Genomic DNA, 16,129 nt, shown 5'->3' with positions numbered 1-16,129 from the left:
AGTTTGTGTTCAAAATGGGGGGAAAAATCACCACCAAGCACCCTGGCAAGTTCCCCTGCCAGCCTCAGGGCACTCCTGAAAATTCAGAACCCCTTAGAAATAAACTGAAAGCAGGGACCGACTCATCTCACAGCTTTATAAAAGACAGCAGTTTGGGCAGTTTGTGATGCAGACACTTCAGACCTTCTCCCTGAATTCCTGATGCCAAACAAACTGGGAGGCTGAAGATTCCTGTGCTTCCCTGGTTCAGGTGAGGAGACATCTTGGAAAGGGCCATGCATTTTGGCTACTGCTGTAAGTTCTTCTGGGAGATGCACTGCTCTGACACAAGTATTATTCATATCTAGAGGTAACCCACTCAGGCATCATTCATATGTGACAAGATGCTCACCAGCCATAGCATTTTTGAGGTAGCAAGGATTCTGTAGTACTTTTTTTAATGTATTGATATATCGATATCATAACTATGAAACTTGATTTGGTTTCTCTTATATCCTTCCATCTCTTCTTATCTCTACATTACGTGCTAAATGCATGCAGCACCACTACATGACTCCGTGCCCCACATCCTTGGGAACAAGAAGGCTGTAGAAACAGAAGGTCTTTTAGGAAAAGAAGCTCAGCTGCAAAGTTTGCTTTTGTTATCAGCCTCACATCATTTTTATCACTGTACATCACTTATAGCAACTGACCTGATTAAGCCCAAAAGTGCATCCGTGGAGGACAGCTGGCAGCAAATCCTCTAAGACAGAGGTAACTGAAGCTAAAGCTATTGCCCTATATGCAATTCTCAAACACTTTTAAAAGGCTCCAGTGCCAGGGCTACTTTATGCCAATGTCAGAGCTATGCTGGGAGTTATTTACATTTCCAGGTACAGGAGAAAAGGAGTCAGCAGATGCTGCCAAGACTCAGAGCTGCATCATTTGCATTCCCAGAACAGATCTTTCCCCAAAACAGAGAGCCAACGGTCTGATCTCACCCTGCTGACCTTTTTTTCCTGGCCTTGGTTTCTCAGGACACCACAATAGGTGTTTTGAGTTTCTTGAGCACCTGGAAGCTCTGGTGTGGGGTTAGGAAGTCAGGCCGGCCACCCTGCTGCAGTTCCTTGCACTTCAGCTGAGGACTCCAAAGCAGCAATGGAATCTGTATTAAACAGCCTAAAATGTGCAGTAGTAGGTGCAGCTATAAGAGTTTTCATTAATTAGAAGAATGTGCTGCTACAGTGGATTACACTGAACTACACCTAAAACCCTTACTAAGCCTTGCCTCTAGCTGGAAGCATCCAGTATTTCTATGAAGGAAATGGCACACACTGGTGGCCTCAAAGGCACTCATGTGAATTTATCTGAGAGAGAAACTAATTCATCACAGAATGGCTTAAGTTGGAGGGGACCTTGAACCCCTCCAACCCTCTGCCATGGGCAGGGTTGCCAACCCCTAAATCAGGCTGCCCATAATTCCATCCAGTGTGGCCCTGTGCATCTCCAGGGATGGGGCAGCTCCAGACAGCAGTGCCAGGACCTCATCCCTTCTGAGTAGAAAATTTCCCCCTAACATCTAACCTAAATCTCCCTCTTTCACTTTCAAGCCATTCCCTGTTGTCCTACCACTATCAGACTGTGAATTTCATTTCATTTAATGCAGCTCTGCTAAAAAATCTCTCTGAACTGCAATGAGCAAGCAACAAACTGAACAGCTCAGTGATCTCTGGCCACTAAAATCGTTGCCAAGCTCCTCTGCCAGTATCAGCTGGGAATGAGAAAGCTTCCTTCCCATGCTTGGGGTTCTAGCACCCACACCCTAAGAATGCACATCAGTTACTGACAACTAGGATGTTGGATGCAGACAAGAGAGAACATTCGCAGGCTGTGTGAACGTATTTCCAAAATCCCTGGTGCAAAAATGATTTAAACCAAGGACAGGAAAATACAAACAGAACTAAAACAGCTGGCTCAGGGAACCTCCTTTGCTTCTCTCTGCACGCAGCAGTGCAAATGCCCTCAGCCCTCCTGTGCTGCACAGCACCTCACTTGGATCCGAAGGCAGCAATACTCTCTGCTAGCATTCACACAGAAGGGTCAGCTCTGATGCTGGGCTCTATACATTTAAGCTGAAATATGAAATGCTGTTAAGCTTTGATCAGGTAGAAGCCTAAACACTATTTCCAAAGCCATGAAGAAAATGTTTCTTGCCTTCTGACCTAAGAAGTATTTCGGTGTTGCTCTGCTTCAGTTGCAAGTCTGCAGAGGGGTCAGCTAGCAAACAACTTTGTTATTATTTTTTTTAATTTCTCATGACTCACAGACTGCGCTTCCCAATGGCATACTCTTTTCCAGAAGGCTTCATTTGGTTTCTCAAGGTCAGTGCAATAGCATTAAAAACAAAAAAAAGGAAGCAGCTCTTACCTGTGGCAGAGTGAAGACTCTCCAAGCTCCAGTACCTGGACAGGACACCTCTCATCCCACCACCACCGCACACCACCCCACTGCTGTCCGAATCCGAACCTGGAGAGAGCCCAGAGCTTCCACTGCTGCTGCAGTTTTCTCCACTGTGTGCCCCGCTGGACTCACTGGGGCACTGCTGGGTCCTCATGCAGGCAGGTAGGAGGGAGAGCCAGGGGCTCTGCTGTGCTGGGAGGAAACGGGCTGAGCGCTCTGTAGCTGCTGGCAGGGCAGTGGTACCTGGTAGCGCTGTCTGAGGACTGAGCTGGATTCCTATCCTCCTCTCCGCTCATCTCGATGCATCCTGACATCATAGGGGTCCACTAAGGAGGCTCCGGCTGTGGCAGCTCAGCTGCTCTCAGCTGCAGCTTCCAGCAGATGATTTTTATTAAAGCCGATTTCAAGACATGAAAAAAGGCGAGGGTGGGACAGAAATCTTTGCTCTTGATTTAGTGGAATTGTCAGACTAAAAATAAATAAGTGGGAATAGTAGAATTTCATGCATTTCTAAAAAAGCCCAAGTGAGAGAGACCTTGTGTTGTCTGCTTCCCCTGAGAACTCAGAAAGGACTTAACATATAAACTAATCATGTTTAGAGCTGGCTGTGGCTGCTGCTGCTATTAAAAAACTATTTTTATAAGTCCTCAGAAAAAGAATTCAAAATGAAATCAAAGCCGGAAAAACACAAATTGAGACTTGGGGAGGCTGCAGCTGCAAGCTTTGAGCGATTCAATACCCACTCCTGAACTGTAGCCTTGGGATGGGCTCTGTTTCAGCACGCGATCTTTGTCAGAGCTCAGCCTCAAGTGCAGAGTAGCCAGTGATGCTGTTTCAGTTCAGAGATCTGATGTCCTCACTGATGTCCTCACGTTATGCAGCATGTCCCTATAAAATGAAGCCTGAAAGAATACAGAAGGACCTGCCCTGTGCCTGTGGTAGGTAATTCTGTCTGAAGAAAGCCACATTCTCATGTGGCCATCACAGCCTGCTCCAACAGAGACCCCATCAATCTGTGTGATATCAGGGAGTACTTTAGGCCATTATGTTTCTTATTAAATACTTAATGAAAAAAATGTCCTTTGCTCGCCATCACTGAAAGCATCCAAACACACCGAGGCAACTTCTGAGTCCTTAACATTCTATCTGTTCCTTACAAGAAACACATCTGCAGTAACAGGAAAAAAGTACAACATCTCTGCAGTAGCCTGTTAACAAAAAATTCCTTCAATGGTCTTCTGAATGTAGCTGCTTGGACCAGAATACCTTCCTCTAATGACTCCCAGTACAGAAAAGGAAATTTGGTGTCCACTGCCTGCAATAGCACCACACCTCTCTATTGATCTGATCCTTTCAGGTCCTCATGGAACTGTTTGCACTAAGGTACAAATTGAGAAAAACACTGCTTGACCATAAGAACAGGGGGGAAGGTAAGTTAAAACCACAGAGCTGAATGCAGCTGTCTGCTGGACTTAGAGCATAGTGCATCAAGAAGGGGAAGGGACGGGGCAGCTCTTGAAGACAAGAGAGGCAATAAAAGCCTGCAATTCAGCCCCAGCTGCGCTTCTCACTCCTTCAAATCCATGCTTGGGTCACATGAAGGAAGAAAACTCAAAGTGCCTTTATCAGTTTTTGATTACGGTACTGAACCAGACGGCACTCACAGGCCCTGCAGCTCTGCACTCACCCTGCAGATCTCTGCCCCCAGCCTGCTCAGGACACTCCATCTGTTCTTCCACTACCCCTCCCACGCTCTGGCCTAAATGCTCTTGGCAAATACCAGAATGTATTTATTCAGTGGCAGCGTGCTGTAATCCTAGCCGAAGGTGCTGCTGCAGCACACACACTGTGTGTGTGCACTGGAAAGGCGTGCTGCAGCGCAATGGGAAGGAAGGGAAAATGCTTCAAAGCCAGACTTTGGAAATCAGTGGAAACCATGATCTTAGAGTTTAAAATCTGCTGTCACAGAGGTGTTCCACCTTCACACAGACCTCACGGCTTTTTTTTTCTCAGTGCACATTGATGACATCTGATAGAGATGAGAGGTGCTGTTAAGTTGCCAAAGCAGCAGCTGTCTCCAGTTACAGCTTAAGGCTGGCACCGTGCAGCATGGTCAAGCTAGGGGAGCCAGCCCCAGCCCTGGGCTGCTGAGATGGGACACCTGCTGGAAGCTTCAGTCTCTGGTGGATTCTGCTGTAGTTTCTGTACCTTTAACCAGCAAACTCACTTGGGGGTTGATAGGATCTTCTTTTCTACTCTTCACCCCCACAGAAAGTTTTTATGGACATCCTGAGTCTTTTACCCAATAGCTGATATACACAATCCCACCCAACCAGCTACGACAAAATGTTCAGGAACTCAGCCATAGCTTGGCCCAGCTTTTAATGCTGGATGAAAATCTGAGCAAACACTCGCTGCCAGAGACAGCACAGAGCTGGGATTAAACAAGGCCTGGTATCTCTGCTGTGATTCACAGGTAGAGTGAAAATACAGTAGGTAATGAGACTACTTCTTAACCACTTGAATTCAACAGTACTTCCATGGGTTAATCAGAATGGAATTGACATTTCTTGCTATAGCTACAGTGATGCACTACTGAAGATTTGCACATCGCTTTTTTTCTGTGTCCTTCAAGAACCAAACTGACGAGAATGGGAATAAATAGCTCTGCTATTCTGCTGAACTACAGGACTGCTAAATATTTATAGGACATAACAAAGTCTTGTTACTAAAGCTAATATTTTCCCTCTTGAATAGATTCTCCAGTGGCTGTCAAACATCTTCACATTAACTGTTGCCAAGTGTGAGCTTAACAGCCCATCTATAGCTGGGAAAAGAAGATGAAAGTTGGCCACATGATGCTGAGTAAACAAACAGTCTCTGCTTCTGATAAAAACTTTCCATTATACCAATGAGGACAGAAGATAACTCAGAGTTATTAAGTGGTCACTGTTTTCCATGCTCTCCACTAAAGACTCAGATGTTGAGAATTTGGTTTGCTTACTCTTATTGGTCATACAAGATTTCCGAGGCCCCCCAGTACATTCACCATCAGAACAGATCTGTCGGAACAACCTTGTGCTTTTTTGGCTGCTATAACCAACATCAGCACAGCCATAGATATCAGGGCATCTCTTGTAGACAGCACAGCAGGAAAGTTAAAGATCTGTGGCTATTCAAATCTGACAAGACATGGGGAAAATTGCTGGGAAGATCCAGCCTGCATCTAAATGATTATTTTAGATAATACAGGTTTAGGTTCTGGTTTAGCACAGTGATATGAGACGAACCAGATCTTGCAACACACTAGTTATGAGTTTCTCTCTTTACGTGGAGATGACAGACCTCAAAAGTTTAAGGTCATATATATGACCCTACCTAAAATTTCCACAGATTCTCTGCAAAACAGCATGGGTGAAACATCTGTAAGAAGATAACAGAGTCAGGTAAAAAAACAGAAAATTCTCTAGCTATAAAGTACAGAGAGCAGGGAGAGAATGGACTTCTAGGAAACACACATCCAACTCTCACATAATTGCCCACGTCTGTCATTGGGTCACCTTGTGTCTGTCTCCTGCTGGTGGGTCCCTGTGGAGAAGTTCAGAGATGGCAGCACCTCTCTGCTCTAGACCTATGGGCTGGAAACTTCCAAACTCTGAACTGCCCATCCCCTAACCAGGGCCCAGGCTCAGCTACATCCTCACAGATGCATTCACCATCCATCAAACAGCTTCCCAGCAATGCAACCCAACTGTAGGCACTATCTTCAGTTGCAAATAAGAGAGTACAGGGCTCAGCAGAGAGATGCGGAACACAAATGAACAGGTATCATGCTCAGCAGAGAGACATGGAAGAAGCATACATAAAAGAAGCAAAAGAAAATGCTGGTCCATTGCTTAAAACCCAAAGCCCTGTTATCATTGCTCTCTCCTGTAAGTTTTGGGCCCCCCTCTGTCAGCTATTTTCTCTTCCTAAGATTTTAGAAGCTGCCCAGAAGCAAGAAAAGTGTTCCTGTGCCTACACTGGGAAGTGGTTTGTGTCCCAGACCAATATTTCACTGTAGCTCATCTTGTTCAAGCAATGTGGTAAGCCAGGCAACAGAGGACAGATATCTACCGCAAGATGCAGACTGAAGACATGGGTATAACAATATAACTGCAGCGTTTGAAAGACTTGATATTCATCAGTAGTGCCTGCTGAAGCACATGATAAAGCCAAGTAGGTCCTTCCAAATTATTTAAACCTTCCTGACCGAGCAGAGTCAACTTTTTTGCTAACCTTGAGGCCAGGGGTGCTAACATCTATACTTCCCTAGAAGAGTATCAAGACTGAGTCATCTTCACTGAGTAGAGATTAGCACCACCTCAGCTGCTCTGTATTTCACAGATGTTAGAGCCATCTACTGGCTTGTTAAAGTTTTCTCAAATGGCTGCTCTGGACAGAAAAGGTGACAGAAGGCAGTATGCAAAACTTGATCAGAGCTCCACAGTATGGCTGAATCCAAGTCTTGGAATATGATAAGTTTGAGTTTGTCTCATTTGTCCCAGTTTGACATACAGGCAGAGAGAACAGTGTCTCAATGCTCTAACGCCAGCGTCTGGTCATAGGAAGCCAGGAATCACAACAGATATGATATCAAAAATCAAGCCTTTCTCCCAGCAGTCATGATATATTCTAGTTGGGAACAGGTGGCCTGGTCTAAAACAGGTGAGTTTGTACCCAGCTGTGCTCTTGTCCTGAGGTAAATGGCCAAATGCATGACAAGTTCCATAGCAGTGCATGCTACCTTTCTGGCTGGGATATTGTCAAAAAAGTCAAGAAAAACTAGAGAGGACTCCATACCCTGTACCCAACAGCCACTGCAGCATTCCCTCAAAAAGCTGACTAAGTGAATGAGCAAATCTGGGGAAAGAGTACTTTGCTTGTATTTTCAACATGGAAGTATATAAAACAGCTTTATACTTCATAGCACTTTAATATCCAGTGTCTTTTATGGTTAAAGAACATGCTGGGATCATTAATGCAAGTAGTTGCAACTTCAGAGTTAAGAACCTTAAAATTCAATTAATTGGACCAGTGAATCTTTTCACTTTACCTTTGTTTGACATTATTTACAAGCTTATGAAAAGCAACATTTATCACAACAAAGCTGTGCAAGAATCACATACAGCATGTTTTGGTGCATTTACACTCAATTATTGAAGTCACAATGCGAAACTCACTTGTTTCTTGAGAATACTGTATGAATTGTAGGTGATTCAGGTTTTGTGTCTCATTTCTAGATGGCATGTAAACAACTAGAAGACTAGCAATGGATCTATCTACATTTACATTTCTCCTTATTCCTCCTCATCCGTGTTTGAATTTGGGTGCCTCAGCTTTAGTTCCCAACTGGGACCTGAGGGAGTTATCATTAAATTTCTATCAGCTGTGACTCACTTCTATGGCAGTGGCACTTAGGGATTCTAGCTTAAGTCAGAGATGCACTGACATCTTGACAGTGGCAGGTTTCCACCTGGGATTTCCAAGAGCAGAAGCTGACTTCAACCAGGGAGCTGGTCATAAGCGTGGGGGCAATGCCAGATGTATGTGACAGCAAATGATCAAAGCCCTCAGCGCTGAGAGAGCAGAGACTGGGCTCCTGACACCACAATAACAAGCAGTTTGTTTACTTATTTCCAGGTGGAACTTTGTGATTCTGTGCACAAGTCTTACAAAACATTGGAAAGCAAAATAGTCCATTCAGTTCTGATGTAATTAGCACAGAGTTATGGTCCCTTAATTTAAGCCTAGTAGTGTTTAATAAGTGTTACAAAGAGACTTTCTGAGGCAGAAATGGCAGGTTGGCATCCAACTGAACTCGGCTTCTCCTGCCTAGGTTCCTACCTACCAAACAACTCTTCTGCAATGTTTCTCTTATCCTACCCCAAAGTTCTATGCAAAGATTGCTGCAGTGTTTGGGTCAGCACCGCCCACTGGAGAATTTACAAACCTAGCAAAAATGCATCTTATTGTTTAACAATCTGTGGCTTACATTAAAAACTATATGTGACTGAAAATGAAGCAGGCAGCAAATCTCACATACAGTTCTTGTGAAAATACAGTATGCTTGTTAAGATGATTTAAGTACAGGAAATTCTACCTCTAGAGGCTCGTTCAGTTACTTTAGTTCCTAATTAGCAACTTGAGAAGAGCCTCACCATATCTACCGTAAGCACTCTCCAGCAAATATACAGCAGGGAGTCTGTAGAAACCTAATTCAAGAGAGTGATATAGATGACATCATCCCAGGTAAGATGGAGTTCTTAGAGACAACAGAAATGTTTCTGTGTCAAGCACGCTATCCTTGCCATTAGTGACCTTTCCTTTACTATAACGCTAGCTGTTGCCTTTAAGCAGACTTGTGCTGAGACACGGATGGAACGTTCAGCAAAAATAAGTTAGAGCATTTACGAGTTGCCATACTCACTGAAGTAGAGTTTAATCCTCTAACAATTCACACTGAAGTAACACTAGTGTACACACCAGGGAAGGTGACGCGTCGTTTCCAGCCCACGCAGTCCAGGCCTGTCGGAGTACTCTGGGAAAATGGATGCAGTTTCAGTGGTAGGATGTCAAGAGCAATGGTGGATGTGATGGATGGACTTCTTCCAGCCTTCAACAAGAGAGGGAGAACAAAACCAACATATAGTACACATATATACCTTGCTGAACAAAACACAGCATTGGTCACAGAGCACCTCCTTTCCCCTCTCATGCCTGGTCGTGTAAGTAGTCTGTTAGTAGACACATGGGTGGCTAGAGAAGACAGAAAACAGTGAGAAGGCAAAGAAAGCTGCAAGGTAATAACAACAGAAGAGGATAACCGGGTTCTGGATTTACAGTTAGCATAGCACCATGCATACCTGTACTCATGGGAAGTTACACTCTTTCAAGTACACAGTGTGGGAGAAGGAAGCACACCACAAGAAGTCATCCTCTCACCTAGAGAACTAATGAAGTCTTATTTCCTATAACTTTGTGGCATAATTTCTGTTCTAGCATTTAAAGAGTAAACAGAGCTTTTCCCTTCAAAGATCTGTTAGTAACAGTACCTAGCCATACAGGACACATCTGACACTACATCCTTCCTTTCAGTTATAAATAGGATCCCCTCTGCCTGGTTGGTTAGTTTTTATAAAACTTTGAGGACTTCATAAAACATTGAAAACTCCAAACCATTGACATATCTCACTGAATTTATAACTTTATAACTTCTGCTGCTTTGAGAGGGAAACAACATGGGTAGACAGCATACATACAGACAGCTCAATATATCTACTGCTGAAGTAGGTCAGCCTTAATATAAACAAAAATGAGATTTTTTTTTTGTATATTTGTTTTAAAGAAATCCTACAAACCACTGCCATTAAGCCTCCCAGATTAACCTACTTTCTCATCAGTTATCCAAAAATGAGCAAGACCCTACAACATCACAGAACATCTGACAATCACGGACCCATAGAACTGGTTGAGATGGAAGGGACCTTTAAAGGCTATCTGGTCCAACCCATGCAATGGACAGGGACACCAGCAGGTAGATCAGGGTGCTCACAGCCCGGTCAGGACAAGCGATGCAGATTGTAATGAAAGTCACTGACACTTGCAAGTCCCTAATGCATGATACAGATCTGCTTGTATGAATATATTCTTTCCTCTATTTTCTCCATCCTGTGCTCGTCACACCTGGCACATGCAGAAAATATCCATGACCACAGGTGACTGGGAGACCACCTGGAAGGCAGCAGGTCAGTAAGCACTGTTCCCATGGGCACAGTCACCTATCAGCTCTGCGTGCCTACAGCCCTTTCCTTCTGCTGCAGTGACCCACCTGCTCTCTGCTCAGTTTAATTCTTCCTGGAGTTTCTGTACTGAAACAAATAGGATACCATCAGAGGAGAAGCAAGAACTGTGCTCAAATTAACCTCAGCAGTACCTGTTCATCTAGAAAAGCACACCAGAGCCCCCCGTGGGAACACCTGCCATTGCAGGGACAGCAACATCAACAAAAACAGACAACATACTGAGCTATAGCTCAGTACATATATGTGTGTGTGTGTGCATGTATATCCTGCCCCCTAGTTTTAAGCAGAACAATGTTTGCTATCACATATAGTATATCAAAGCCTAGATTATTTATGTTAAATGTGATAGAAAGCATATGTACTGCAGCAGGGCTATTGCAGCAACAAAGGCAGGGTTTATTCTTACTGCCCCCCAGGACATCAGAGCAAGTCTCAGGTACAGGCAGTGTTTCATTTGTGCAGCAGAGGAGGCAGGTTTGTACAGCCCCCTTAAAGCCAGGAAGGGAAATGCTTGCAGGGATGTTAATAAAAGCAGGCAGGGTTTTCCCCACCCTACAGGGGAGGGGAAAGGAGGGACAAGAACTGAGTAAATATCCTCTCTTCTACATTCTCTGCTTTGGATTAAGACTGTGCTCTTTTGCACAGTCTGGGTGAGGCATTTACCTCTGTTGCGTGCCTGTACCTTGTCAATGGGAAGATATCTCATTCATGAGACCCCTCTCCAAAAGAAGATTTGAAGTGTATCTGAGGTGCCCACAGAGTTCATAGCTACAACAGTGCACAGCAAAACTTTGCTTCCTTATTTCAGATGGGGTAAAGAATTAGGTTTTCAGGTGCCCTACTGGGGGCAATAAGCTAAAGAGCTCTTTTTCACTGCCTCACATTTGTCTTTTGAAATATAAAATAGAGCTTCTGCTGCACTGTATTCCAATAGCTTCAGTCCCCAATGCCCCTTTTAGGAATCTCTCTAATTTGTCAGTGCAGAAACTGTGCTTTAACAAATGCATATAGCAACCACATCTCTGCTTCTATTGCTGTGTGCTAGAGAAGCATCAGGCTCAGTCAGGTTCCACCATTTTATTAAAACAGGAAGGAAAAGGATGGGAGCAGACGGGCAGGCAGCTGGAAGATACCACTAAAGCAACTTGCAAAAATAAATCTCCAAACAGAGCCTGTCACCATTACATTCATCAGTGTTTTGGGGCACTGTCTGTGTTCCAGACAGAGAATTTATACTGTATTAAAAAAAAAAAAGTTTCTCTTGTTCCACACTGGAGAACCTTCAAAGGTTTGCCACAACCAGCTAAATGTTAGTATCTTGAGGTAAAAGATCAGAAGCTGCCAGCTTGTTAGTGGTAGTATTTTGTTATAAGGGACAGCTGGGTCAAGCTTTGAGTTTGGCTCGAGGGATTTCCACAGGCTGTTCCCACCTGAGGCAGATCAGTAACCTGCTCGTGCCTCAGCAGAACAAACAGAATTGTTTCCGACTGGCATTTGTTATCTAAAAGCTACTCTGTTGTTCCCCTCCCTCTGAATCCCAAAGGCCAGCCCTCAGATTGGCTTTGTATAACCAATGTACTCATTTGTCTGCACTGATCTCAATGGTATACTATCAGAAATAACCATTCAGGTTAAGAATTTGCCTTTTGTTCCTCCCTTTCCTGCTCTGTTCTGTTGTTTCCCCAATATTGCAGCATTACATCACCTTGTACGCTGACCCGAGCTTGACTTGGCACAGTATGACTTATCATAGCTGAAGCCACGCGTCCCCAGGCAGCCATGTGGCAGGAAACATCAGACTTGCATTTTCAGATCTCCAAAGCTCCTTGTATTTGCCTTGTTTCAATTGCAAAAGCGCAGCAGACAATGAAAAACCTTACAAAGCTTCTTTTGTGGTAGTTTATTTCGTTCTCCTTGTTAGAAGGATTTTTGGCATCCTTCTAAAGCTGCACCCAAACACTGCAGCTTGTGACAGCACTCCCACTACATCTGAGGGCATGAATAGAGCACTGCACAAAACAGAACACTACAGGAAAAATAAACTACACAAGGACTACGATGAATAAAAAGTACAGACCAAGGAATGCATTCACATGGGCAGACTGGAAAGAGCCCTCAAATCTCCACACTTGTTTTGATGAAATTCGGCCTGCTCACAAAGATAAAAAGCATCAGTAACACTAAAATCAACAGAAATAGTAAGAAACAAAACCAAACCAATCTAACCACACACTGCTAGGCATCTTCTCCTCTGAAGCTTGCTCTGTTTTTACTCACCTCTGCTACCCAAAGGAGAATAAACCAGAAAAGCCACTCAGCCCCCCAGGCACATGTTGTTAAGTGAGGGGAGCTCAATGGGAGCAGGGCAGCGCTGCCCATTACACAGCTCATCACCACCGAGAGCTAAGCTTGCACCAGGAAAGGAGGGTGGAAATGCTTAAGGAAGAGGCTGTTTTCTGGCAGTATCAAAATGTGTGGTCAATCAGCAAAGCAGGCAGCTTGCAAGCTGCATCATCTGATGGCTCCAGGGATGCTATTGAGGTAACTGCCTGCTCCTCTCAGAAGCTCTTATGGTCTCTGCGTTGGTGAGCATGCCCTGCAGCATGGGCTGTATTTCCATCACTATCCATGCTTGTTAAGCAATTGTAAGGAATATTTTTAGCTTATTCTACTGGCTTCTGTTCACTAGTGAGCCTAACTAGCCCAGCGATGCATTTTCCTGTCAGCGCAGAGCAATCCCTTGGAAGTCTGAGCAAGGCAGAAAAAGGAATGTAATTTCTGTTTTTAAGAGCTCATAATATACGCTTTTGCCTCAGGAGCATTATTCTTTATCTTCAACACATAGGCATGAAAGCACCCTCACTGAACAGAGCAGACAAACATTCCAGAACCGGCACTCACCTGACAACATTTTCTTTTGAAGAGCCCTATAAGCACAGAATAGCACAGACTCAGGCCCTTGTCTTGAGAAGACTACCAGCCAATGTCTGGCATTCTTAGAAGCTTTCTCAATATTATCAGCAGAAGCTGCATGAGGTGTCCCTCTGATCTCATTATTTTTTTTTTTGTCCTCAGAAATTCTAAATTTGGCTCTTGGGTACAGAATCCTGGCTCTCCCTAAAGGGAACAGACCTTAGCTCTGGATCCAAGAGTAACAGATGTCATCAGCGTGAGTCATAACAGCCACAAAGTTTGTCATGAGAAATCATAATGCTGACCTAGAAGTGTTCCCCAGTGGACAGGAGATTACCCTGTGCTAAAACTCCAATGACAGTACTCTCTCAGGCACTTCATAGTGGGAACTTAACCCAGTAAGATGCGTGGAGTTGGCCTCCAAGGGAAATCTGATGTTGAAATCTCTTTTTGAAGTTATACAGCAATACCACAGGGCACTGAAGGAGATTTCAAGTTTCATTTACACTGATTTAAGACAACTGTGATTTGTCCCTGCTCTCCCTGTCTTGCAGCCCACGGGGCAATCCCGTTGTCCAACAGGGCTCAGGGCAGGAGCTGCTCGCTTGCAGTGACTACAAAACCCACCTCCTCTAAAGATGGGAGAGTTTAGTGTTTAAATAATCACTCTCCATCCATTGCTGCCATACCCAAAGAGAAGCAGTGAGAACTGGTACCAGACAAAGCAGAAGGATATGAACATGATTAATGATAGAAAACAGCCAGAGCAGAGAGAGGAAGACAGTGCCAGGGGAGGAGGAGGACAGTGTGTGGGTTCTTACTTTTAACTGGTCCTCTGGGAAATGTTGCAATTGAGTCCCTCTCTCTGGCTGTGTCTCCTTCTCTAGCTTCCTTTTTTGGTTCCTCTGCATCCAAATATCATCGAAGCTGAAGCACTTATAGAGGGATTTAGGTCTCTTCCTCCTCCTCTCCGGATTCTCCTTGGCTTTTTCATCTGGAGCAAGGAAGGAAAGCCTCCAGGCTTTGTTCTCAAGGGTGGAGAAAGGGCGTGGGGATGTTGGAACCTGGGGGGACCTCCTTTTGCGATGGGGAACCCCTTTTTCATTTGGCCTCTTTTCAGGCGGTGTTGGACATTGCTGTCTAGAGTCCTGTTTTACAAACAGCAGGTGAAAACACACAGTTTGTTCACAGGAAATTCTGTCCTCCGCTTCAAATCAGACTGAACAGAAGATGCAACACTCAGCTGTGCAGCCCCAGATGCACTCAGAGGAAAATGCTGCCCCAGAAGTACGGCTGAAACCACTCTCAGCATCCTCTATGGGCTCAGCGGTACCCACCCTGAAACAGCAGCTCTGCTGCCCTTTGAGACAGCTGATACACACTCCCTCTGCACAGCACAATGCCCTTTTCACCCTCATTCTAGATGGCATGTTACAGTAACATTACTGGGATTTAGGTCACTCTGCATAGTGTTTACACAGATAGTGTCTCTGAAAATATCGTAACGCCCAGTCCTGTTCATCTGTGCTTTTCCCGCTTCAGTTATACAAAGTAAAAATGCTTCCTTGATGCCTGCAGGTCTGATATATTAATCCCTGTGCTTTCTGATGGTGCTCTTTATATTTGCCATCCATTATATTTGCTTGATGTTGGCCTGAGATAAAGGAATTGCACAGTTTCATCTTTCATTCCCACTTGCTTTTATAGCATGCTTGCACAAAACTACAGCTTCTATACTGGAACTGGTGGAAGATAACAGTATTAAGGAATGAATGGAGTCTCCTTTTCTGCTAAGAAAATGCTGCATCCTGACAACATCTCCAGTTTCTCACAGTTTATTTGAAGAACCCAAACAATGAGGCTCCTAAACCACTGCAGGCACTTCCCTCTTCAATTAGCCAACAATCCCAGATCAATTTTTTATTGCCATTGGCAAGAGATGCCATAGTCTATGCAGGCTTCTTACTTATTAGATGCTCTGCAGAAATAAAAGTGTATCCTGCTGGATTTTCTGTGCCTAGAAAAGCAAGACGACCTTGCACAGACTCCAAACATCAAAGGTAACGCAATAGTTTGCTCTTGCCTCCTGAGTGAAACCATGTTGCAAACATGCAATTACGGCCCTGCTACTTGGGCAAATGGTAATTCCATAGAGTTCTTTTGTCCCAAAGTTTCCAGCACAAAATCTTTGTCCTGGTTACAACCTGAACAATGCTAACAACCATCAATATGTAATGACAGATGTCCTGTGCCCCATCATGCTGAAAAGGGTTACTTACCTACGTGGTACATCTCAGGAGGGAGCTGAGCCATTGCAGTCTGATACAGTACTATAACACAGATAAAGCCTCAAGGAAGTTCATACCTGCTCCTTCATCTAGCAATAATGCCTTTACTGATGTGGAACAGAAAGGGATTTTTCTAATTTCACCATTAAACTTAATTTTGTGACTTTTTCACTTATCCACATACATAAGAAAGATCATCAGGATCTTTCACATGACATTCACAGTGTCATGAAAATGGAAAAAGCCCTGTGTACTCAAATAGATGAGAAGATGTGTCCTGAAAGCTGGGACATTTGCTTTAGTTCAAGGCGCCAGCTACATTTATCCAGTCTGAGATGGCTTTCTGCAGCCTCCAGATGTATCAGTAAAATTAAACTGGTTTTATATGACTTAGGCACCATTTACATTTTTCACGGTTTTAATTATTTCATCTAGCAATCAATTTAACTGACTGTTTATTTGCTCCTAGTGGTCACATCCTAGAAGCATAGAATGGTTTGGGATGGAAGGGACCTTTAAGATCACATAGTTGAGCTTGCCTTTTGAAATCTTCATACGCGCCTCATCTTTCTACTCTTTTCTAGATGTCCTTTTTGGTTATGACTTACAGGTCAATTATTTATTCATCTTCTGACAGGCCTCATC

The 16,129-nt window shown here is 44.1% G+C and overlaps 2 protein-coding genes across 4 annotated transcripts in view; both read right to left on the bottom strand.

Moving 5' to 3' along the window:
- Positions 1-2,729, bottom strand: part of ARHGEF4 (Rho guanine nucleotide exchange factor 4) — a 93,969-nt gene extending 91,240 nt beyond the window's left edge. Inside the window, 1 exon segment of the mRNA XM_052685574.1 lies at positions 2,407-2,729. Coding sequence (XP_052541534.1) covers positions 2,407-2,593 — 187 coding nt within the window. The 5' untranslated portion in view covers positions 2,594-2,729.
- PLEKHB2 (pleckstrin homology domain containing B2) overlaps positions 1-16,129 on the bottom strand; it is a 418,604-nt gene that overhangs the window by 139,902 nt on the left and 262,573 nt on the right. The gene's annotated exons all lie outside the window — the stretch shown is intronic.

This window comes from Tympanuchus pallidicinctus, unplaced genomic scaffold, assembly GCF_026119805.1.
Source record: "Tympanuchus pallidicinctus isolate F22 unplaced genomic scaffold, pur_lepc_1.0 scaffold22, whole genome shotgun sequence".
NCBI classification, from domain to species: Eukaryota; Metazoa; Chordata; class Aves; order Galliformes; family Phasianidae; genus Tympanuchus; species Tympanuchus pallidicinctus.
This window is presented reverse-complemented; position numbering and strand designations above follow the sequence as displayed.